We start from the raw sequence: 23,733 nt of genomic DNA, 5'->3' as shown, positions 1-23,733 counted from the left end.
GAATCGATAAATATATAAGAGGCTGAAGCGTCGGCGTCCAACGAATGATGTCGTTCGGAAATAACAAAATTTGTAATAAGTCGACAAAAGATATTGAAAATCGAAGAAAATAATATATGCAACGAAAACGAGATCGAAAGCGGTTCTTTAGTTTCAATACAATGCTATATTTCCCCACGGTGTTCATTACATTGCGCAGGTTCTCTTTGTACGTCACAGGATGGTGTATGACGCAAATAATTACTTTTGTGTGGTCATAAACTTGAAATAATCAATACTTTTTTCTTAACCGAAATTTCTAAATTTTAACTGCAAACGTTTCAAAGTTTTCCATTTCTTTAAAATGTATTATATTTGCAGATTGTAAGTGTATAGTGGGGTATCATTGTTTGAAAAAAATGGAGCCGCTAGGTGGTGTGAAGAGAACGCTTGTATGGCCAGCCAAAGCACTCGTCGAATCGATACCCGAGATATTAATTGAGGTAAGAATTAATCAGCTAAAAGTGAATTAATGATATCGTAGCCGCATATGAAATTTTTAATAGGCTGTATAGAGCGGTATAGCTTTATTTATAATGTTATTGTAATTTGTGTGTAAGAACATACGGTGTTGACGGTGTTATAATATATAAAATATATTGTGTATAATAGAATAGGTAAGCTAAAGTAACTTGTTTTTTTAACTAGTAATACAGATTAGAGTCAGATCATAGCATTGTAAAACAAGAACACGTAAATTTGCATTAACTGTTGCAACTGCTACGTCAATTATGCTTATATATGACGTCATATCTTTAGGACGTCAAACTATATTTTGGAAAAAATGTTTTTATTTGTTTTGATTTTTTTAATAGGGCGAGCGATCTGGCCAGTCACGTGACGACGACAAGGAAATTGCGTCAGAGATGAGAAGAGAGCATCGACCGAAGGGGATTTCCCCCTTAAAACATTTACCATGTATGACGCATAATCAAAACTATGTCGTAATAATAAGGGGACAATATGTACCACTGTTACGCAAGAGCGGCAAATCTAACTTTATGTAGTATGTATATAGCCCAAGGCACAAAGTATAGGAATGTATGTGCTTATAATCTGATTGTATGATGAAAGTGAAATAATTACGTGTTGTGTAGAGACCGGCCCGGTGATATTTATTGTATATATCTTCCTAACCTAAAAACATATGCCCAAAAGGTAAAGTATTTGCAATGTATAGTACCGTGGGGTAAGATGGATACCGTTAGCAGATTGTGTCTCATATTTCCCAATCGTGTTTTTAACAATCAACAAGTTAAGTGCTTGTTTATAGTCGTGAAGAATAGAAAATTCTTTGAATGTTCCAGAGAAGAGAATACAAGCATGTCTCATCTTACCCCACTCTACTATATGCTTAACTGCTATACATTCATGACCACAAATAACATTTTTACTATCCTTAACAGAAAATAAAACATCCAATTCTAAAATTACATTAAAATGTTTAATGTGCGATTTAAATCAGAGTTAATCCTGGCGTTTAATGTCCAATTCATGTTCGTGAAAAAATCCCAAGATTTCATAATCGATTGATTAAATATTCGACGACCATAAATGTATACGCATTTCTATCTTTTCTGTCAGGATGAGATCCTTGCCTGAGTTTAAATTTTAAAAAACAATCCTATTATGATAGTTTTCATCGTTATCGTGAAACTGCTATTTATAGGCCCCTGCCTATATATAAATAAGCGTAACTTATTTATCCTCGCGTGCGCGGGAAAATGAAAGTTGTTATAACACGTGTGTTCTGTTTTACACACCCCGTGCTCGTTTTCGAGTTACCATGTATGTAACTTTGTGGATAATTTTTTTCTGTATGGTCCACAGTTTAGACGACCCCGATATTATCTATTGTCATCCATTGTTTTTTGAATAATTCCTAATTATTACGTCATCAATTGCAGTTTGTGGGAAATTCGGGCGGCATTTGTCTTTGGAAAAACCGGAAGTGATTCAAAACGGTCACGTGTTCTCGAACCACAGCTTTAAGAAGGCGACCTTCTGTGACGTATGTCATCGACTGTTAGTAGGTTGGTATAATGACCTTTATTACGTCACTGCTATATAACAATCAAATGCTTCCAGATGCTGGATCGAAAGAATTTACCCTAGGTCTCCCTTCAGGTTAATGAAGGTTATGTCTGCAGTGTTTCCCAACCGTAATTTGCAGTGTTTCCCATACCGTAATTTGCAGTGTTTCCCAACCGTAATTTGCAGTGTTTCCCAAACCGTAATTTGCAGTGTTTTCCAACTGCAATTTGGAGTGTTTCTAAATTATAATTTGCATGTTTCCAGATTATAATTTGGAGAGTTTCCTATTATTATATTTTTAATTACAGCTTGCAGTGTTTCTAAACAACGATTTGAAGTGTTCCCAAATTATAATTTAACATGTTTTTCAAACATGTTTTTCTGAAACTGAATAAAGTAAAAAGGTTGTAAAAAAATTTATAAAAAAATCCAAAATCTATAAAATCATAATTTAAAAAAATATTAAATCTCCAAAACATCCAAAATGCACAAAAAGCCACCTTTTATATACAAATGTAAGCAAAGAACTGACGTTCTTTGTAGTTCATTAACTTTCGCGATTACTTGGCTCACAGCCCATTAAGTTTTACCTCATTTGGCGCTGGCTTAATGCTGCCCACGGTCGATATGGGCCTACACGAATAATGTGCGAAATTGCTTCAAAAATCAATAAAAGTTTTAATTAATTTTTCGTCGCAGGTTTACAAAGGCAAGGCCTTCGATGCAAAATATGTAAAGCAAATCTTCATAGCTCGTGTACGAATCAAATAGAAGAATGCCAAGGAAGCCCGGTGAGAAAAATCAATAGAAATCTGTTAAAGAAATTGTGATGGCGCCAAAATGTATTACGTGCTTAAAAAATGTTTTGACCCCCAACCTATAGAATGTCGTGCAGCTCTTAAAGGGTTATCAACGGAGGCCCTACGAGTTTATGACGTAACAAATTCTTGTATGTTACATAATTAGTGTTTATTGCACTAGCGTAAATCAAAATAATACTTTCATGTGTAAAAAATGGGGTTAACCGTCGGCGAATAAGTGCAAAGGTGAAAATAACTAAACAAGAATGAGACAACTGGTATGAACAATTGCGAAGTAATTACATTTTATCTGATTAATGGCAGGATTAAATGATACGATTCTAAGCATTGGCATATGTACGGACGAACCATAATGATAAACGATATACGGGATAGATCCGACCTGTTTAATGCATTAGAAGAGTCGATCGATTGCCACAAATCGCATGGGGATCACGAGACAGGAATAGGTCAGGCAGCCAAAGCCGCGCGCGATCGCGTCATTTGTTTCGACTAAGCGCCATGGAAGACACGATTTTTGAAGAGGAGACGTGTCGGCCTTTGGAGATGACTCCGGAGAGGGGAAGTCCCAGTTGCGGGACCGGGGAGGAGGAAAATAGGGAGCGAAAGACAAAGTTGAACCGAAACAAATCCATGGGTAGTTTTAGAAAGTTTTTTAAGAGACATTCGCGAAGTTTTAGCGAGGATCACAAAAACAGGGAACGCACGACGACGTTTTCTGCTTCGTCAGCAAAATCGGACGTCACGAATGCATCGTCATCGGATGACGTGTTTCAATTCACAAGCACTGCTGATGACGTAGGGGAGCAAAATTCAGCAACAATGACGTCAGAGCAAATGACGTCAGAGCCAAGACATAACACCCTGCCTCGTAGAAGAAACAGTAAATTAGGGGGAGACGGGGAAAATCCTAAGTCAGGAGCAAGATTATGGCAGAAAGCCAGAGAACGAATGTTCACGGTATATTTAAACTACCACGGCGCGGTTTCGTACACGTAACCCCTTGCAGCTTTGATGTTTATTGAAAGAGAAAACTTTGAAGTACAATATGCAATATAAAATATAGCAGGGCAAAATAGCGATTTTATGAACTTTGTATAAACCTACAATAAAAACGAAACATTATAAGTACATCACGAACTGTAATACTAATAAATCTGTATTGCAATATACTGGAACTAAAAATATATAACACAAAGAAGCAATAGTTAAGATCAGAATAAACTGTAAAATACCGACTTGGCTAAAGTAAATATAAAACAAAACCTAAATAAAAGAATGTGCGATAAAACCGGCATATATAGTTTATGTTGTTTTCATGCATGAACTATATTAACATCGTCATAAACATAGCTACTGTTACGTAACAATCAAATAATGACGTCATAATTTCAGCTTGGATCGTTCAGCTTCAGCAGACAGTTATCTCCCAGTGGGTCGACGCCAGAAAACGGATGTTTCGCGTCGGGTAATTATACTTGATTGTGACGTCACAATATTTTTTAACGTAACTATATTTTTTGACGTAACTTTATTTTTTGACGTCGCTATATTTAAGACGTCACTTCTTTTATGACGTCAATAGTTTTGTTGCGTAACTATATACAGAATAAATCATAAAATATATATATACACATATACTTTGTTATGTAAATCTTATTCATAAACAGGGATTGTTACGTAACAAACAAATAATTGTTCTTTTCACTAGAAGCCAAGGTTGACAGCGTGTATCAGGTTCTGAAGGAAGGATTAGTTTTACGTTCAAGTAAGTTTGGGTTGTATTTAACCTTCTTTTTTTTTTATTTCCACCTTAACTTTTGATATCACTGAAGGTGGTTTTGGTTTTTAAATCAAAATGTTTGAAAATAAAGACAATCGTAAAATAGACTATAGTATGGGGAAGATTGTACACCTTTAGCACGTAATATCTTATTACACTAATCGTGTTTTGAACAATTAACAGCGGCCTGTGGAAGTTGCGAGGATACGGTTTTATAATTTTTTAAATGTTCTTTGTTTGCTACCAAATGGGACGGGAGCATAGAATAAAAAGGTGTCCCATCTTCCCCACTCTACGATATATATTGGCTGTTATGTTAGTGAAACAGACTAAAAACGTGTTTTATTCTGCTGATTTAAATTTCAAGCAACCAATCAAAAGCCTTGTTTTTACAGCAACAGTGAGTCCTGGGTGTTCACTCAACCGTAACCAGTCCATCGACTCGACTACGTCATATCCGGGTTCGGAAAACGGGAAACCTTCTGCGGGGAACAGCCCAATAATGAACAATAAATTCAAGAAGCCACAGTTGGGTGAAATCTGCCAAACATCAGCAGATGAAAGAGTGACGTCACCTGCCACGAGGTCGAATTGTTCTGGTGATTGTGTTTCGCCTATCTCAGGTGAGAAATAAAGACCACGAACGAATGAATGAATGAATGAATGAATGAATGAATGAATGAATAATTAAATGAATGAAAGAAAGAATGAATGAATGAATGAATGAATGAATACATGTTTGAAATGAGTAAATAAATGTTTTGAGTGAAGAAATAAGTAATATAAGAATGAATGAATGAAGTTTGAAATGAATGATTGGTTCGTATGGAAAATGGAATAAATGAAACATGTAAACAAAAATGAAATACATATCTTAACTAAAATGACCCTTTATTTCAATATAATCTGTCGGGTGAGAATTTATGTAATTGTATAATCGTTACGTCACATATGATACCTCGGTTATTTATAAGATGTTCTATATTTAGATCAAAGGCCAGACAAGAGGAGACAGGTAATGAATTGTGTGAATTGTTCTTCGTATTTTATTTTGTATATTATGATGGGGTAGGATGGGACATCTTTAGCATATAATATCCAAATATCCTGGTCGTGTTTTAAACAAACAACAACGGTCTATGGGACTTGTGACGATATACGGTTTTACAATTATTTAATACTTCTTTGTTTACTACCAAATGGAACGAGAAAATAGAATGAAAATGTGTCCCGTCTTTCCCACCCTACTGTATAGGTGAGGTCCTTGTTAGAGGACTTAGTAATAAGGTCAGATTTGGCCCATTGCCGAATAAATTGTTGCTCTAACACCTTTACCTACAACATGTTTTTACTACTGTCGTTTCGCTGTTAATTCTCTTTTCTTTGTTCTTTAAATACACTTGATCTTAGCTATCGTTTTCGAAGACATAAATAAAAAAATATGTTATTTAAGTCAGTAGAATATATAACGCCGTCATATACCTTTAGAATGACCGAAACGAGACAGGAGAATACACCATGGTCGCCCTACACAAGTTCGATGCTCAACAAAAAGATGATTTATCATTAAAGTAAGCCGGTGTATATGTGACGTCATAAACGCGATTATTACAGACATTATAATATATTTATTTTTTACATGGTAAAAAAACTACATTCGTGTTTTTGTAAAAAAGGTAAACAAAAAATATTTTCTTTTTTAGACCAGGTGACGTCATCACAGTAACAGACGACCGCGACGAAGCTTGGTTGATCGTAAGTGACATCATAATAAAACTCAAATTCTAATTATGACGTAATAAATAAACACAGGGGTCACGTGATGGTAAAAGCGGTTTCTTCCCCACCAACTTTGCAATGATAATAAACGCTGGGGAAAGTATATGTTCTTGTGTACGATCAAGTTATATAATGGATATCAATAATAAAGAGGTTCAACTGAAAAAGAACCAGGTTAGTACTGCATTGTTTTGGCACGGATGCAGGACTAGTAATTCTTCATTCTAAACTAAAAGGATACAGTTCTATTTTCTCTGTTCTGCATTTTGTACTGTGGGGTAAGATGGAATACCCTTAACATAAAAATCCTAAATTTTTAACCGTTTCTTAAACATTTAACAATGTGAATCGTGGGGTTATATAACTATGTAACACTTTGTTTCTGTGCCATCTTACCCCAACAGACAAGAACGCTGTGCAAAAGTGTAATATTGAAAATCAACACTACAGTATAAATGTTAAGAAGCAATACAGTTCAAGAATTTACTCTAATAAAACCCGAGTGGAACATTGTAACGACGGTTAGACTTTACCGACGTTTAGACTTTTTTGGCAGAAGAGTCAAAATACAAGTTCACGTATAAATTCTCTAATAGTATTTCATGTTTCAGATCGTGGTAGTGGTGAACGACGCCCAAGTTCCCGACCACAACTTCTTATACACAAGGATTCCTAACGTGGAGGGTTATGTAAGAAAAGAAGATCTAAAGCCACTGTGACGTCATACAGCCGTGTGAAGGTAGTTTATTCGTGACAATTATCAGCGCCACAGACACGGTAGTGCAAACGCTTGTGACGTCACAAAGCCCGCGAGAGAACAGCTGCGCTTCTTTCGCCACATCAAACTTACGAGGTTCGTTTGCAGAACAAGCTTCCGTGACGTCACCGGATCCGATTTGTGTTCCTAGCACACTTTGTTGCGCAACAATTATCATTGTTACAAAGGAAAAATGCTCTTTGTTCGTTAAGAGCGTTTTGTGACTATTATAGTACTATGGGATAAGATGGATACAGTTAGCACATAATATCCCATATTTTCTAATTGTGTTTTAACAATTACCAATGCTCTCTTTTAGAGTCGTGGGGATACGATTTTATAATTCTTTGTTTATTAGCAAATGGGACTATAAAAAAGAATAAAAAATGTACCATCTTACCCCAGCCTACTATAATGCAAATGTTCCTTCATGCAAAAGACAATAAACCCACGGGAAATTAATATCTTCAAATTAACTACGATATCTATGTTTATCTTACAAAGCGAGATATAAAACTAAACAAAACTAATATTAACCGTCAACAAATTGAAGACATTTTCGTTAAATTGAAAAGAATTGAAAATGCGGGAATTACAAAGTTGCTTAGCTCATAATATCACTCAATTGTGATGGAAACATAAGCGTTAATGACATCACAATAGTGACTATGAGGTTAAACTGGTAAACGAAGGAATAGTTATTACGTCACCCTATAAATATATCACGTGTGTGTTATTGCGTTTGTGACGCAATAATAGAATTGTTATCTTGTTTCTTTTATCTACTTCTTTTATTCTTTCTTCTGTTTTTTCCCTTCTGTGGCGAATTCTACACAAAATCGCAAAATAAACGAAAAGAAAACATGTTATTTTTCTGTATAAATAAGAAATTGATAGCCATAAGAATTAAATTATATTTAAAAAAGAGAGTAATAATGCAATGTTTCAATGGACATGATTTCTTTGTTTCTTAGTTCCTGGTAGTTCTTAGTTATTTTCACAATATACTTTTATGAGGAGCTGATAAATCAGAGCAAGATTCAGGAAATTTACATCAGTCACTTTTGCATAGGATATTTTTGGATTATTTATTTCTATTTTTTTTTTAATATAATCCACATATTATTCAACAAAATAAAATGTTGGCCTGCTGTGCAGCTTACCACGTATATTCTATATTAATTGAGAACTTGGACCAGAATTGACATTTTACCGCAGTCTTTACAGCGTAACGACTTTAAAAAAACAGATTCTGCGTCGTTTCCCAAATTCCATAATAGTATTTATACAAGGGGGTTCCCCATACAAACGTACCTCTCTTGAGCGCCCCCCTGTGCCCACGTCACGAACATTTGAAGCGTTAGTTTCTTCGCTGAAGAAATCCTGAGGATACTGGTTTCCCGCGTCCGATCTGACAAACAAAAGGCATTATGACGTCAAAATAAAGACCAAGTTTAAATCGAGCGACTAAAATGCGCGCTATTCATAGCGACACCTACCGGCTAGATTAAGTCGGTTTGTTTTCAATTTTAGTTGCCGACTGTAAATTGTAAACCAATATAAAAGTTAGGCGGTCAAAATCTTCAGACTAACTTTTAGTCCAGCGACTCAAAAAATTTAAATCTAAATCAAGCGATAGCTAGTTAAGTCGGTGTACTGAAATATCTCTCCTGTTTTCTAAACCAACTCAGTTTTATAAACTTTACATAGATGGTAGATATACTTCTCAACCCCTGGGCCGCAACCAAAAATTGTTTCATCATTTCATTTGGTTGGCTCGCCTTCTACAACGGATCACAAAACATGTTTACTGTCGTTGTGAACTAAAATTTCAAATTATATTGGATTGGGTTGCCTACTACAATGGTTGGCAAAACCCTTTGGCTGTTATTGTAACGTATGTGAACTAACAGTTAAAAGAGTGGTTCACTAAACATGTTCACTGTTATTGTAAACTAAAATTTGAAATTACATTTGGTTTGGTCCCCTACTTCTATGATCCACCTTTCCTCACCGTTTAATTGGCGGTAATTGTCTTCCACCCGCCCCGTTATAATAATGATGGTGTGTCCCTGTTTCACCATCGACGGCTGCTTGACTTTTCTGCAGCGTTTGCGTCATCAACCATTGTTGCATTTGTGCATTCTGTATCAGCATCAATTCCATGAGGTCTATGACGTCATAAAAGATTTTATTGTGACGTCATGAATCATATATGTTACGTCAGAAAATGGAAGCTATAAAAAGTTTCAAACCATGCAACAAACAGTTAACATTATTCCATAAACAATCAATGTTCCAGAAGGATTGTTACGTAACAGTGCTTGTTAGTTCGTAACAATACATGTCAAATATGATTGGTGTGTTCGCATTATGAGCTTTATGAGAGAATAATACCTCTATTATTACTTTCATTAAGATAAGATTTATTTTTATTTAACATTTGTTATTGAACAAAGCCACTAGTTAGTTTGCACCTTTAAATAAACAGAGATTCTGGCGAAACTACAACGGGAGTGAAATAATGTTTCTAGTTCTGGAAATTTCTATCTAAACGTTAAAAATCGTTCATATTATAACTTGCTGGTGAGCATTAGGTGTATGAATACACCATGTGTATCTGCTGTATAAGAAGACACCCATGTTATAACTTGACAGTGAGCATGAGGTGTATGAATACACCATGTGTCTGGTGTATAAGAAGACACCAATGTTATAACTGGACAGTGAGCATGAGGTGTATGAATACACCATGTATGTCTGGTGTATAAGAAGACACCCATGTTATAACTCGACAGCGAGCATGAAGTCTCACCCTTTTTAGTATTCCCTGTTTTATTCCAAGCCTGATCTTCCATCCAGGGAGCAACAACTTCAAGCCTTGTCATTGGTCGAGGAGAAAGTGGTGGTAGCGACCTCGCGTGGCGATAGTTCCGTTGATGTGGTCCAAGCTCTTCCTTATGACGTCATAAAAGAGTTACAATTAATCTAGTGACGTCATAATAGAGTATGAATGTATAGAAATAATTGTCCACAAATAAAGTTGCTGTATGTTCGTAAAAAGATGAATATTTTGGAGCGTTTTTTTCTATTTTGAGGGGTTATACGGCTGAAAGACAATCCATAATTTAGACACACCCCTTTAGTGACCACTGGTTAGGCTTTCGTTATACACTCACAATGATATAGCAGCATCGAGTCTCCAACCCTTTTAAACTCTGGGCTATAGAAGCAGACATGTTAATCTCTTTTAATTGACATGGCGCCGCAGAGTAACAATTACTCTAAAGTTTTCGGATCCGAAAACAATCCTTCTTACAATGGCTAGATTACGAAATATGGCATATTTGAGAAGACAAATTGAGGTTTATAAATATATTTAGTGTAGGATGTTGAAGAGAAATGAACGATTACTGTAATGATGAGAAAAGGTTTTTCTCCTCTTTCTTATCATATATGGCAACAAATTAGGCCTTTTTTTACCATGTCACTCTCTCGCAATTTACTTAATAAATGATACGGGAATGTATAAATATTTAAACTATTCGTATAATATATAGGGTATTAAGTATGCGTCATGTCCTTTGTTACTATACAGGGCATTATGACGTAACACATCCAGTCTGTGTAGTAGCGACGTTTAGACAATAATCAGGTTCTGGCAACATTTTTGTAAAAATATGACGTAATATATATTTTTATATGATTATAAATTGTATTACCCATAGTTTCTGTAGCAGTTCGTTTCTTTTGTCGATTTTTCTGTTGAAAATATCCCGTCGACGTTCTAAAAGACAAATTGCTGGTATTTTTGTAATTATGATGCAATAATAATCGCTATTTTTAGAATTGCGTGTAACAATAGGTCATTGTTGCGTGGAGTAAACCGAAATTGTGACGTAACACACGCCGGTTGCATTGTAAGTTATGAAATATGCGGTGACGTTTAGTTGCCGCGTCTTCAGACAACTGGTTTTACTTTCACGCAACGTCGTTCGACGCTATGGGTCATAACGCGGGCATTGTTCTGAGACAATCCCGGAAATTATTTCCACGGCGCGAAACTCTAACTTTAAACTTTAAATGGTAATAACCGAGTTTTTAATAATATTACCCGATTTTTAAAAATAAGACTTCCACCCATTTTTTTTGTCTAAAAATAACTTTGCAGTTTTTTTTGTTCAAATAAACAATGACCCAAAATTATTTCAAAAATAAAAACAATCCAGTATTTTCTGTTTAAATAAGAATACGACTAAAAAATATTTAATATACAGTATCTGTGTTATGAGAAAGGATATTGTTAGCACCTAAGCCCTGATCGTGTTTTAAACAAATAACAACGCGCGAGTCGCGGGCTCCGGTTACGTAATTTCTTAAACAACTTTGTTTTCTACAAAATGGGACGATAAAAGAAAAAAAACATGTCCCACCTTACCCCACTCAAAACCCCAAAACATTTTTATTGATAATATTCTAATATTACCAGGTAGCAGAGGTGGTGTCGGAGAATAATCGGGTGAGTGCGCCCTCCTGCGGTAGTGACGTGCCGAATGATGATGGTTATGATGTAGTTTCTATGGAAACAATGACGTCACATAACATATTTTTACTCCTTCAAAAAAAGTTTTATTTTTCACAATCTTTTTTTCTCACTTTTGTTACTACAATGTATTTCACCTCGCTTTACTTTTACGTTTTACTACGTGTTTCTTTTTTTATTAAATTTCATGTGTACATATGAACACATATATTGTTTTTACTATTTATTTAAACCACGTGACTTACTTTGTCAATAAGTCTCAACTTTAACCTCGTGAGGTCATCTAATAGTCTTATGTCGTCACCATACTCGGAATCGGTGGGCATTATGACGTCACAATAACCCTAAAAACACAAAAGTTAATTTACGCAAAGTTACGTTATGCTGTAACAATAGCTAGTATAGCGTAAATATGACAATTACTCACTTACTCGTGATGATTTTGACTCAACAAGGACGTTTGTGATCTAATAATAGCCTCCGGTGATTTTGAATTATTACGTAACTATTAGGTTTTAACTAAAATAAATTAACAAAGTTTTTAAAACAATTAGGATTCAAAACTTTGAATGTGGGAAATACAGACTTTTGGTTTTACATAAAACCACTTATGCGCCACAAGTGAAATTTGACGCGCTCGAAAACCCGTTGTTTTCTTTATCGTCACCACCAAAGCATTGTTTATTGCGAAATGGTTAAAATTCAGTTTCAGCAAAGCCACGAAATCTAGATTGTTCAGACTCTTGCTTAGCTTTAACAATGTCGCAACAATTCATGCGACAATGGTGTAATTATGACGTCCACAAATCGTCTTATTACGTATGCAACATTAATTCACAACACGATAATCACACTTATGACGAAACAATGGAATGAAAACAATCTGTCTTGTTCGGTTAAAACGACTTGACCTGTAACTCTCAACTCAAAACAACAAACAACAACTAAAACTGAAATTAATCAAGACTTAACTTCCAGAACTATAAAGTAAGTTGGGATACCTTTATCACACAATATCCTATATTTCCTAATCGTGTTTTAACAAAAAACAGTAAGAACTTTCAGAGTCGTGACCGTCTTGTTATATAATTCTTTGTATATTCTTTATTTACTACCAAATGGGACGATAAATAGAACGAAAACGTGTACCATCTTACCCCACCTACTATATAACCGACGGTAAGTCAAAGCAAAGTTAACGAAATGAATTGTCAGCTTCCTATACGCCCGATGATGTTTCGCTTGTTGCCCTAGCAACTCAGTGCCAAGACGACTGGTGTATCCATTCATATATCTCGACTCTGATTGGCTGCTTTACTGGTGTATACATTGTGACGCAATAATGATCAAGCATTCATTAATCTCTCTGCATAGCGGCTCGATTACGCTACTTTGAGTCATAACACATGCATACTGTCACGTCACAGTACTTGATAATTGTGAATCGAGCGTTTCGATTTTACGCAATTAACGATTCCTATTTCAGTTACTGGTTATTAAATCTATCCTATAATGAACGGTTATGACGACACAAAGAAACGCCGTCGTCACAATCGAAGGCCCATTGTGCGCCGCTGTGTATACAATTATCGCTACCTGTCTATTCAGTCATATAGCCCATTATTGTTGCCATTATTTCGTCATAAAAGGACTTATAGAAAAAACATTTGCACAGGGAGCCCGATACGTGACTTTATTAGAAGTCCGTGGTTCCTAACTCGAATGAGTTTGATATTAATTTCACAACTACCGATGTATTAAGTTAACAGCTACCGGTGTGAGACTTTTTAAGACAGTGTGAAAGCAAAACTTCCAGGAAATTCAAAAATTACCGCTTTAATAAATGGAATAAAACAATGGCCATTATATTCTTAGACAACCAGTGGAATTTTTCAACCCTACTATTGTGACGTTCCAAGCGCGTATTATTACAAACAAAACGAAAACAATCGTCAGCGCGCCAAATTTTACCAAAAATACTACAGAGTTTTTGTAGATTTCCATGATTTTAAAAATTATATAAAATTAACCGACCCGACACGACGGTCGTGACGCGACGCCAATACCTCTAGATTGTTACGTCACAAGTATTGCATTATGTCATGCGCAAGAAAGTGAAAACAATACGTCGAATGATCTCATCGCGTTTTTTGTTTCTTGCGGCTAAACAGCGGGGAAATATTCAAAACGCCGGGGAAAACGTGGAGGGGAATATTTTTTTTAGTTTCCGACGGACTATATAAAAGGAGAAGAGGACCGAGGTAGGCATCATAATCTCAACAGATACAAGTTCGAAAGATAGAATCTAGAAGAATGACAACTACAATGCAAATATTGATTGTGCTTTGCGCCGTGGCCGCTATAAACGCGACACCTGTTCTAATTAAACGATTTATAGAAGATTTGAAATGCTCGTCCTCAGTTGCAAATAAGTAAGTTATTTGAGACGTAATTTACCATCAGCCACATTTATTTGCGTAATAATTTCACATTTTTCCTTAGGTCTTTTTTATTAGCAGCGTGTTTTAACAATTATTTTGCTGCTAATTCATTTTCTTTGTCGTTTTATTATTATGATCTGCGCTGTCGTATTTAAAGATATTTTAGGGTGGGGGATGATGGGACGCCCTTTCATTCTATTTTCTCGCTCCATTTGATAGTAAAAAAGAATATTCTAAGAATTACAAAATCGTATCCTCACGACTCCCATAGACCGTTGGTAATTGTTGTTTAAAACACGATCACGCTGTTTGGATATTATGTGCTAAAGGCGTCCCGTCTTCCCCCACTCTACTATATAAAAATACTTTATATCTAATTTAATTGTTTTTGCAGAGAAATATGTGACCTATTAAAGAAACAAAGCGCCGGGAACGTGACAGAAAACCAACATGGCATCCGACATAAAAGGTCGCAATCAACATGCCCCGTTTTGTCCGACGAATATTTACTAACTCACACAAGACAAGAGGAAAGAAGTTTGTCGCCATATGTGATAGAAGATGACATTGATAGGTTAAGGTAAGAATATGTTTCATTCATGAGTGAAATATTCATACACCTCATGCTCACTGTCAAGTTATAACATGGCTGTCTTTTTATACACCAGACACACATGGTGCATTTATACACCTCATGCTCACTGTCAAGTTATAACATGGCTGTCTTCTTATACATCAGACACACATGGTGTATTCCTACACCTCATGCTCACCGTATAGTTATAACCTGTATGTCTCCTATTATAGCATTATTTAACTTAAATTATTTTACAGAATCCCTATGGTGCTTCCACGAGCAAGATGTTTATGTGATGGCTGTATCGACATGTCCAGCAGACGAGAAAACTTCTCCTTTGCGTCTGTGCCTTTGAAACAATCATTCACAGTCAGGAAAAGAAACACAGAAAACGGTCCATTGGAAACTGTTACACAAACCATTACCGTTGGTTGTACTTGTGTTGTGCCTCGTAGAATTAGCCAATAATCGCCCGGTGCTTATTCATTTGCCTCCATTTATTACCATATCAATTCCTACATATTTTTATTACCATACCGATTTACAAATATGCATTTTTTAACTTTTGTAATTAAAACACTGTAGTTATATAATAACGTTTCTGTATGTTTAAACGGGCTTTGAACAATCTGTTAGTTGCCACTGGGTCGTAACGAACACAGTAAATGTCTTGACCAGACAACGTCGAACCTGGTATCCACATAAACGACTCTGGCGTCTAACCGGCGTCCGACTCAAAAATGCAGAACTTCCCGGTACATTTGTTGTGTCAATACCGCCACCTAGCGACTACTATATTTTAGAATTTTAACAACTTTCATAGCAAAGTACGGTAACCCATGAACAGTATGCGAATACTTACCGAAACATTTTGTAGAATGTAGAGTAATATCTGGCAGGGATTTATAAACCTACACAACGTCACTTGGTGCATTTTGTGCACCTGATAGTATAACTTGTTCCATGGGCGTATGGAGAACATTCTGCCAATTTAAAGCTATCCAAAGAAAGTGTTATCATTCAAGTAACATGTAACCCTTGTTGGTATGTTACCCATCGTCTAAGCGTGTTCATTTACTCCATAAATTCATAACACTGAAGCGCACAATAGGGTAAATAAGATTACAGCAGTTTAAATTTTAGACGAGATTTGAAGAAAACAAAATAGTACGAACTTACGAAATGTGGAAAAGAATATACAAACATTAAAATTTACAATTGCAGTTGGCAAATAGGTCTTTAAAAACCATGATATTGTCTAAACAAAAAGTGGTTCGGTAAAGAAATAGAAAATTATATAAATTAAACGTAAACCATCTTATTTACTATCTACACTAATTGCAACAGACCCAAAATAAGAAACACAGTGAAGTTCCATGATCTGGAAAACAAATATTAGTATGGTTAGTAACAAGCATCATGCTCATTGATTATGGGTGTCTTCATATACACCAGACACACATAGTGTATTCATACACCTCATGCTCACTGTCAAGTTATAACATGGGTGTCTTCTTATACACCACACACACACACATAAAGTCCAAACCTTGGTGTTAAAAATGCTGCTTCCCCTCCTAAAGAAATTGTTTCCGTTGGACTTGCTGCAGGTGTTGTAGTTGTACTGCTTGTATTTATAGTAGTTGGACAACTATCACACGCATTAAACGGGTACGGATCATTCTCTTTGCAAGTTCCAGGATAAGCAGTGCCAGATGGAATGCTAGCAGTAAGATCTGCGCCTGGTAAAGCCATTTGTCAGAAAAACATATGTGGTAGCAAATTTTTAAATTAAGAGATATTTGCTACTATATATTTCTGCAATGTTTCTGTTTCTTGCAGTTTTGAATATTCAACTTTTCTGTCTTTGCCTGCACAGAAAATACTTAACTTTTCTGCCATTACAGAAAAATTAGGTATTTCTGCTTTCAAATACTACCTTTTCTGCTTTTTCTTTTGTTGCGTTTATGCCCGCCCTACTGAACACATTTTTCAACATGTAACGTAAAACTTCGAAAGTAAAGAATATTCTCCTATAATCTGAGCTGCTACACTTTCATTTATCAACTAAACTGCTTGAACTTGTTGCATTCATCAGAGTGAACTGAAAAGGACAAAACATTAACACTTTAAATAAACTTTGCGATTAAAATTATCAGAGGATTTAGAAATACTGCACACACCATATGTTACATTATCTTTTATTATATCTTATATTCTTATATATTGCAAAAACTGATTTTCTGGAATAAAAGTTAAAAAAACATTAAATATCTTTACTTATGTTGCGTGTATAGATGAATGTAACTCGATTTATTATCTCGCGGCCGGAAAACAACAGTCGTTATAACACAAGTGTTGTGTTTCATACACCTCGTGTCAGCTTTCAAGTTACCATATATCTTACTTTGTAAAGATATAAATACTATGATTTTAGAACAATTTAACATATGCCATTGGATCAGTCATTGTACACACTATATGCTACAGTATCTCTTATATATGATAAGAACTAATCTTATGACATGAAAACAAATTATGAAATTAACATATAAAATTATCATTTTTTCGTGCTGCAGATACATACCAAGCTGTTTTTGTGACAGTTTACTAAATGCCAGAAGATCAGTTATTGCCTACATACCTTGATCCACAATATCTGCTGTTAACATCATACCAGTATCTTCATGGTTAAGTAAGTGACAATGAACCACAACCTCCCCTGTGTATTTATGTGCGTTGAATCGAATCTAAAAGTGTTGTGAATATGTAGTTAGAAATTATATTGTTTTTTGATGGTAAAAATACAACTATATATGTAGTTATTAATGATCAAGAACAGAAATGTACTGTTTTTAATAGTCAAATCGTAGAAAATAAAATTATATATGTTTTAACAGTAAAATATAAAATATTTAGTTTGTAAAGGTCAAAAATTAAAATACATAGGTTTTAATGGTTTAATGGTCAATACATAAATATAAAAATATACTGTTTTCAATGACCGAAAATAGAAACAAGTTGTTTTTACTGTCAAAAATAGAAATATATATAAGTGTTGTTTTTAATGGTAAATACATACTGTTATGTTAACCAAAGGTGGAACAAGTATGGCGTCTCTAAACAAGCCAGCTTCACTATAACCAAGCGTTCCTGTTCCCCCTGCAGCCCATCGTGCATCATGGCCAAGATACCGTAAAGGATTGTTTGGGGTTTGAACGTTTTCATTGCCTAAGGTGAATGAGTTTTATTATTTGAATGAATGTAACTTATTTATCCTCTTGTCACTGAAACTTGTTTTATTTTTGCGCTTCCGGAAAATGACAGTCGTTATAACACTGGTGTTCTGGTTTCAAAAAAAACATTTTTTTTAAGTTTCCTTAAAAATAAAAATTTCAAAAAATGTTTTTACACCTATGACAGCTGAACCGCATATTGGTAAAACACAAAGTATAAACAAGTCACCAGTATAAGCAGAATGTTGGTGAGCACATACGGAGTTGTCTTGATCAAAGAACACATAACCTGTCCTTCCACTCACTGAATAAGGTCCCGTATACGAGTTGTAACTAATCACCTAAAATTAAAAGATTAGTTTTGGCAAAGTAAATATTTCAAAACATAAAACCATTTTTTACCTAAAATTAGGCATCACAAAAAAAGGATTTTCTAGTAAAATCTGGGACAAGGTGTTTTAGTAAAAGCTGGCACAAGGTGTGTGATACAGTACACCTGTGTTATAACGACTGTCATTTTTCGGCCATACAAGGGTTAAGCAAGTTACATTCATTCATTTACCTGAAAATGATTGACATGAATATGAATGGGATGTGCTGCACCTGGATCAGAGTTGACAAGATACCATTCTTGGTTGGTGTTCAACTGAGCTTTGAACCTGGAATGTATTGAATCAGTAATTGTTAAATGTTGCTTGTATATACTTTAGATACGCGTGGGACTAAACTAATCGGTCACGGTAACTACTGGTTACTGCAATTTTTTTAGTCGGCCAACCAAAATTTAGTTGGTGTATTTTTACATTTAGTCGGCCGACTAAGTTTCTGTGCATTACTTATTCTAGAAGTTAGTCGGCCAAAATTAAGCAAATCAAATTTAAATCAGGCGACTAAAAAAGCAAAATCAATTTTAGGCGGCGACTAGTTTTTTTAATGACTGTCGTTTTGTCATTACCTCTTATCACTTAGGTTATTTGATTATTTTCTTCTTTGTAAATTCAAATTCACCTGTAGTTTGTATTGGATTGAAATCTCTCCCTATTTAACCTTGTTCCTGGGCTTGCTTCGATAACAAACCTCCCAAACACTTGATCTTGAGTTAAGGAACGGAAATCGCCGACAAATGATGGACGAGTGGGAAGGGAGGTTGGGACGGTGATGGAAGAGCTGGTTCCCGTGACAACGATTGTCAACAAGTTTTGGTTGAGGCGTTGAAATCCTCCGATTGAAAGGTTATCAACGTTTGATGATAAAGAACGTAGCTGGTTGTTTTAGAAGGGAATTTTTGTTAAATGTATATTGTATATAGTAGGGGAGGTGGGGAGAAGATGGGACACCTTTGACATATTCAAATATCCTAAGCGTGTTTTAAAAAATTAACAATTAATGAATTGTCAAAATTATCAGTCATACATAAAAAATACTTGGTAACTCGTAAGCTGGCCCGAGGTGTATGAAACACAGGAAATAGAAAACCTATGTTATAAGGACTGTCGTTTTCCAGCCACGCAAAAATAAAGCAAGTTACATATAAAATAAAAAACCCACCTCGTAAGTACCAGCAGTGCCACAAGCAACCAACCAATCAACTTTCCCCGATGGAATAAGAAGAGTTTTCCCAGTTAAAGGGGTTCTAGCTTCATCGAGATATACACCATCGTATGCTATCTCCAACACACTACAAGCTGATGTTGGCTGTTGACTTGTGTCGGTGATTAGCAACTCAAGAATAGCACTACCTCCAGCATTAACCATTCTGGGTAAAGTAAATTGGGTAAAATTCTGGATAATGTAAATTGGGTAAAATTCTGGATTAATTGGGTAAAATTCTGGGTACCTCTCTTTTTTTCCAGTCAAGTTACTAAATCTAATGCAGTCAATCTGTGTCCCCCTTAGCACAGAAAAAACATTTTCGTTTTTAAAGGACCCATGTCAAAACATAAATAAGGCATTCAGATTCAAATAACAATAAAGTTGTTTCACTTCATATTTTACTCAACAAACCTAAATCGTTTGGTTTCTGTCGTTGTCATTGCTAATTGTGGCCAAAGCTGCCCGTTTGTTGTGAAGTGGTCAATCCCATTCGCTTGATTGGTCAACCATTCTTCTAAATTACCTCCAGCAGTTACTGGGTATTGGTTATGCCTGTAGGCATAAAATATTATGTAATGATATATTTGTTAGACTATGACAAAGAAGAAAATAATCAAATAACACAAGTGATAAGAGGTAATGACAAAACGATAGTCATTAAAACATAAGATTGACATGCAAAAAAAAGCAAACTTTAAAAATTTATAAAGCAAACTGCAATGTGTTTTAGGCCCGCTGTTGCTATCATTGTGGGCGTATGTTCCCTGGACAAGACACTTAACGTCAATTGCTCCAACCCAGTGATCACCAATGGGTGTCTAAAAGTTTTAAAGTAGGCATGTAAAGGATATATGAAGATTGGTTGTGTTTGGTAAACGCAGCTGATTGGGTGCCTCAGTTTTGTGCGGTAATTCTAGAGTGTTAACCTAGGTGGAAAGTCAGGAGATTAAAAATAGATTTGAATTTTAATAGCAATTCTACAAGTTATATTCATGCATTTATCCTGTTGCTAACCTATAATTAGGATTATCTTGAATAGTCTGTTGTATGTTTGCGAAACCCCTTCCACCATTGTTAATATATTGCAGTGTTGGTTGAAACATAAGTTGAATATCATGCGCGCAATTCTCGGGGCATGATACTGCTCTTAAGTGGGAGGGAGTTGTTGCATCAGCATCATCTTCAACGATGATCATTCCAGCCATTCCACTGTGAACCTGCAAGTCAATGGTGTTATATTAATTCTTGATACTTTTATTTATAAATAAAGGATTTAATGAATAATTTATTTATGAAAGGAGTTTTCATATGAAAGGATTCTAAAAATTTGTTGCCACAGCCTATAGATTGTTACTGCTAGACTGCCCAAGTATATTACACTTGTTTATTAAATAGTGCTTTTGCTATTTATTTGTGTATCAATATTTTGAGAATTTACAGAAAAACGACAGTCGATAAAATACGTTTTGGATGAAAAGGTTTGGAAAAGAGCGTCAGTTGAAGTGTTGAACCCAAAGTATATATAAGCTACCTGCAACAGGGTGGCTCCATGCAAATGGGGGTGGTACCAATAAGTGCCGGATGGATTTTCACTGTCAATCTGGTAGGAATATGTATACGACTCCCCTGGGTGAATGTGGACAAACACATTGTCTTGTGGTTCCTGCAAAGAAAAAATAAGTAATTGTTTACCATAGGCTCCAATTTAATTTTGCTTTTTGGTGGCTGAATTAAATTGTAGTTGGTAGAATTTAACCACTTAACTTTTGTAATGTTTTCATTTAGCAGGCTAAACGCAAAAATAATCCGAGTGAATTTGGTCGAAAGATAGAAATACTATACCTTGTCAGAACTTAATTGTTTGTTATAGTCTTTAATTTTACCTTTTTGTCACTATTTGCTTACCTAACTTATGTAATGGTTTTACTTAGTAGACTAAACACTAAAATAAAACGAGTAGCTTTGGTCTAGAGATAGAAATACGACCACTGGTCAAAACTTACTAACTGCTCTTTATGCCTTAATACACTCCAATTCCAACGTTAATATTGGCATATGAATTAATTTTAATAAATTCTCACCTTGCTGCTAATATGAAGTCCATGCGTATGAAGATTGGTTGTGTTTGGTAAACGCAGCTGATTGGGTGCCTCAGTTTTGTGCGGTAATCCTAGAGTGTTAACCTAGGTAGAAAGTCAGGAGATTAAAAATACATTTGAATTTTAATAGCAATTCTATATACATGAGAAAATCTGGGTGTTGATAGTTAGGGGTTAGGGATGACCATACGAGTTTAACAAACCAACTTTTGGTACGATACCTCGAATGGTTTTTGAGTTATCGAAACAACCAAAATATCTGCAACCGCGTAATGGTTTTTTGACTATAACTCATAAACCAATCGAGGTATCCGACCAAAATTTGGTTTGTTACACTTGTATCCAAGTTGTATGGTCATTTGATATCTATTGGACGTGGCGTTTCTGGTCGAAATAACCAAAATATCTGCAACCGTTTGCAACTGCGTAAAGGTTTTTTGGTGCTCGTGAAGAATCTCCCCCCCCCCACCTTTTTGCTTACCACTAACTACTAACCCCTATAACCACTAACCCCTAACTATCAACACCTAACCCCCTGGCCCCTAACCTAGGGGTTAGTGGTTAATAGCAAATAAGGTGGAGGGAAGACTCTTCACTAGCACCAAAAAACCGTTAGGCGGTTGCAAACGGTTGCAGATATTCAAAATATATATAGCTTAAGCTTACTCATATTATACTTTGCAAACGACGTACCACTGTAACATTTACTACATCACCACGTTTCACGCGCCATGTTGGGCCGGGGAATACCCCATCATAGCAACGTCGATGCAGCGTCAACCAATCTATTTTGATGTCAGAAACTTGCACTGTCAACGTCATAGAAAGGGAACCCCCTGATGACGTCAGTTGTTGAGGTGACGCAAGGTTCTGACCTCCTACAAAGAATTATTTGATTTCGTTTAAATATACACGAGATACAAACTGACTTTCATTTGAACGAAGATCATATTAGTGCATACAAAACTAAAAACCAGACATAAAGCAACAATTCAATTGGTAAACCTACACTTACGGATAAAAAAGATGCGTAGTCAGAAGTTACGGATTCATGGCTCGACGCTGCAACTATTGTCAGCGTGTGTCCTTTGGCAGGTCCATGTACCAAGTCATAACATAACAAAATATCAAACAAAAAATATCACACAAAGTTACATGGTAACTCGTAAGCGGGCACGAGGTGCACGAAACGGAACACCCGTGTGACCTTTAACAACTGTCGTTTTCCAGCCACGCGAGGATATACTATAGAGCAAGTTACATTCATCATACATACCCATTAAAGCGCACGGGGCGCTGTGAGAACATTGGCCCTCCGTTTTATAAATTCCCACTAACAACACGACAAATAGAGTTGCCAAAATCATATTTATTGTGTAAAGTAAAAACAACTGTAAATAAACTGGGTTATTGTTTTTAGCGAAATAATAGATTTTATAGCTTGTCTTAAGAATTTTCTGGTATTTGTCCCAACATACGTTATGACTCAAATACGTCATGACCCAAATATGAAGTATACATTAATTAAAACTCGCACAAATGAATGTGCATTTTTTCACTTAATTTAACAAAAAACCCTTGCTGCTGTAAGCGGCTACATCTTATTCTTGGTAAAACTCTACCAGTATGTTTCACCCCACCTTCGAGATACAAACTCTTTGTAAACTACGACAGAGAATAAATGGCATTGTCTTTTGAACAGGTTGACTTCTCACCTACAGAGAGGGCCGATTGAACACGTGACAGTTTACCTTTGTCTCCGTTAAAAGCCCACACACAAAATAGCGTTTCAGACATACCGTTCCGTTTCACGTGCGAAACCAACATAAATATTTCTTCGTATACAATATGGTAAGATGGGACACCACCTTTAGCACATAAATTCCATTCTGATCGTGTTTTAAACAATTAACAACGATCTATATGAAAGTCGTGAGGACACGGTTTTATAATTATTTGAATAACCTTTGTTTACTACCAAATGGAACGAGGAAATAGAAAGATAAGGTTTTCCCCATCCTACTATATACT

The 23,733-nt window shown here is 35.6% G+C and overlaps 4 protein-coding genes across 12 annotated transcripts; 2 read left to right on the top strand and 2 right to left on the bottom strand.

Annotated features, from left to right (window-relative positions):
• Positions 1-368: 368 nt before the first annotated feature.
• LOC100184499 (SH3 and cysteine-rich domain-containing protein 3) lies at positions 369-8,082 on the top strand. 5 transcript variants are annotated; one of them, XM_026840661.1, is made up of 13 exons: positions 369-482; positions 855-957; positions 1,947-2,072; positions 2,128-2,166; positions 2,773-2,864; positions 4,290-4,362; positions 4,609-4,662; positions 5,073-5,300; positions 5,667-5,692; positions 6,166-6,248; positions 6,381-6,432; positions 6,490-6,630; positions 7,068-8,082. In XM_026840661.1, exons 1-13 carry the CDS (start codon positions 399-401, stop codon positions 7,173-7,175), a joined length of 1,209 nt encoding a protein of 402 aa, XP_026696462.1. In that variant the 5' UTR covers positions 369-398; the 3' UTR covers positions 7,176-8,082. The 5 variants fall into 5 exon arrangements, with proteins under 5 accessions (XP_026696462.1, XP_026696459.1, XP_018671736.1 ...); XM_026840658.1 differs by having other exon boundaries at positions 4,606-4,662; XM_018816191.2 differs by lacking the exon at positions 2,128-2,166 and having other exon boundaries at positions 4,606-4,662.
• LOC100182136 lies at positions 7,690-13,186 on the bottom strand. Of its 3 annotated transcripts, none has more exons than XM_026840675.1 (8): positions 12,919-13,186; positions 12,002-12,100; positions 11,700-11,790; positions 10,936-11,000; positions 10,029-10,170; positions 9,228-9,384; positions 8,528-8,624; positions 7,690-8,042 (listed from the first exon to the last, which is right to left on the bottom strand). In XM_026840675.1, exons 2-8 carry the CDS (start codon positions 12,080-12,082, stop codon positions 7,992-7,994), a joined length of 684 nt encoding a protein of 227 aa, XP_026696476.1. In that variant the 5' UTR covers positions 12,083-12,100; positions 12,919-13,186; the 3' UTR covers positions 7,690-7,991. The 3 variants fall into 3 exon arrangements, with proteins under 3 accessions (XP_026696476.1, XP_018671745.1, XP_009857401.1); XM_018816200.2 differs by lacking the exon at positions 12,919-13,186 and adding an exon at positions 12,188-12,760; XM_009859099.3 differs by lacking the exon at positions 12,919-13,186 and adding an exon at positions 12,184-12,759.
• An 883-nt stretch (positions 13,187-14,069) lies between these two features.
• On the top strand, positions 14,070-15,242 carry il-17-1 (interleukin 17-1). The gene is made up of 3 exons (NM_001129875.1): positions 14,070-14,188; positions 14,592-14,777; positions 15,032-15,242. The coding sequence occupies exons 1-3, from the start codon at positions 14,070-14,072 to the stop codon at positions 15,240-15,242; spliced, it is 516 nt and encodes a 171-aa protein (NP_001123347.1).
• Positions 15,243-15,695: 453 nt separating this feature from the next.
• On the bottom strand, positions 15,696-23,405 carry LOC100179801 (multicopper oxidase mco-like). Of its 3 annotated transcripts, XM_002127502.3 has the most exons (15): positions 23,343-23,405; positions 22,979-23,093; positions 22,396-22,580; positions 21,685-21,786; positions 21,135-21,266; positions 20,618-20,820; positions 20,015-20,155; positions 19,559-19,766; positions 19,019-19,272; positions 18,573-18,669; positions 18,240-18,351; positions 17,857-18,005; positions 17,419-17,524; positions 16,324-16,516; positions 15,696-16,155 (listed from the first exon to the last, which is right to left on the bottom strand). In XM_002127502.3, the coding sequence occupies exons 1-15, from the start codon at positions 23,388-23,390 to the stop codon at positions 16,104-16,106; spliced, it is 2,097 nt and encodes a 698-aa protein (XP_002127538.2). In that variant the 5' UTR covers positions 23,391-23,405; the 3' UTR covers positions 15,696-16,103. The 3 variants fall into 3 exon arrangements, with proteins under 3 accessions (XP_002127538.2, XP_018671252.1, XP_026696444.1); XM_018815707.2 differs by lacking the exons at positions 22,979-23,093; positions 23,343-23,405 and adding an exon at positions 22,718-22,821; XM_026840643.1 differs by lacking the exons at positions 15,696-16,155; positions 16,324-16,516; positions 23,343-23,405 and adding an exon at positions 16,686-16,878 and having other exon boundaries at positions 22,979-23,101.
• Positions 23,406-23,733: the final 328 nt, after the last annotated feature.

Source organism: Ciona intestinalis, chromosome 1 (genome assembly GCF_000224145.3).
Source record: "Ciona intestinalis chromosome 1, KH, whole genome shotgun sequence".
In the NCBI taxonomy this organism is placed as follows: Eukaryota; Metazoa; Chordata; class Ascidiacea; order Phlebobranchia; family Cionidae; genus Ciona; species Ciona intestinalis.
This window is presented reverse-complemented; position numbering and strand designations above follow the sequence as displayed.

Coding starts and splice junctions, on each gene's coding strand:
- LOC100184499 (XM_002122212.5), top strand. CDS start 3,396: ATGGAAGACACGATTTTTGAAGAGGAGACGTGTCGGCCTTTGGAGATG. Junction 5,301..5,666: donor TTGTGTTTCGCCTATCTCAG/GTGAGAAATAAA, acceptor TTCTATATTTAG/ATCAAAGGCCAGACAAGAGG. Junction 6,249..6,380: donor AAAGATGATTTATCATTAAA/GTAAGCCGGTGT, acceptor TTTCTTTTTTAG/ACCAGGTGACGTCATCACAG.
- LOC100182136 (XM_026840675.1), bottom strand. CDS start 12,082: ATGCCCACCGATTCCGAGTATGGTGACGACATAAGACTATTAGATGAC. Junction 11,001..11,699: donor GACACCACCTCTGCTACCTG/GTAATATTAGAA, acceptor TTTGTCTTTTAG/AACGTCGACGGGATATTTTC. Junction 9,385..10,028: donor AACAGGGAATACTAAAAAGG/GTGAGACTTCAT, acceptor ATGACGTCATAG/ACCTCATGGAATTGATGCTG.
- il-17-1 (NM_001129875.1), top strand. CDS start 14,070: ATGACAACTACAATGCAAATATTGATTGTGCTTTGCGCCGTGGCCGCT. Junction 14,189..14,591: donor TCGTCCTCAGTTGCAAATAA/GTAAGTTATTTG, acceptor TTGTTTTTGCAG/AGAAATATGTGACCTATTAA. Junction 14,778..15,031: donor GATGACATTGATAGGTTAAG/GTAAGAATATGT, acceptor ATTATTTTACAG/AATCCCTATGGTGCTTCCAC.
- LOC100179801 (XM_002127502.3), bottom strand. CDS start 23,390: ATGCCATTTATTCTCTGTCGTAGTTTACAAAGAGTTTGTATCTCGAAG. Junction 17,525..17,856: donor CACCTTTGGTTAACATAACA/GTATGTATTTAC, acceptor CAACACTTTTAG/ATTCGATTCAACGCACATAA. Junction 16,156..16,323: donor GCAGCATTTTTAACACCAAG/GTTTGGACTTTA, acceptor TTTGTTTTCCAG/ATCATGGAACTTCACTGTGT.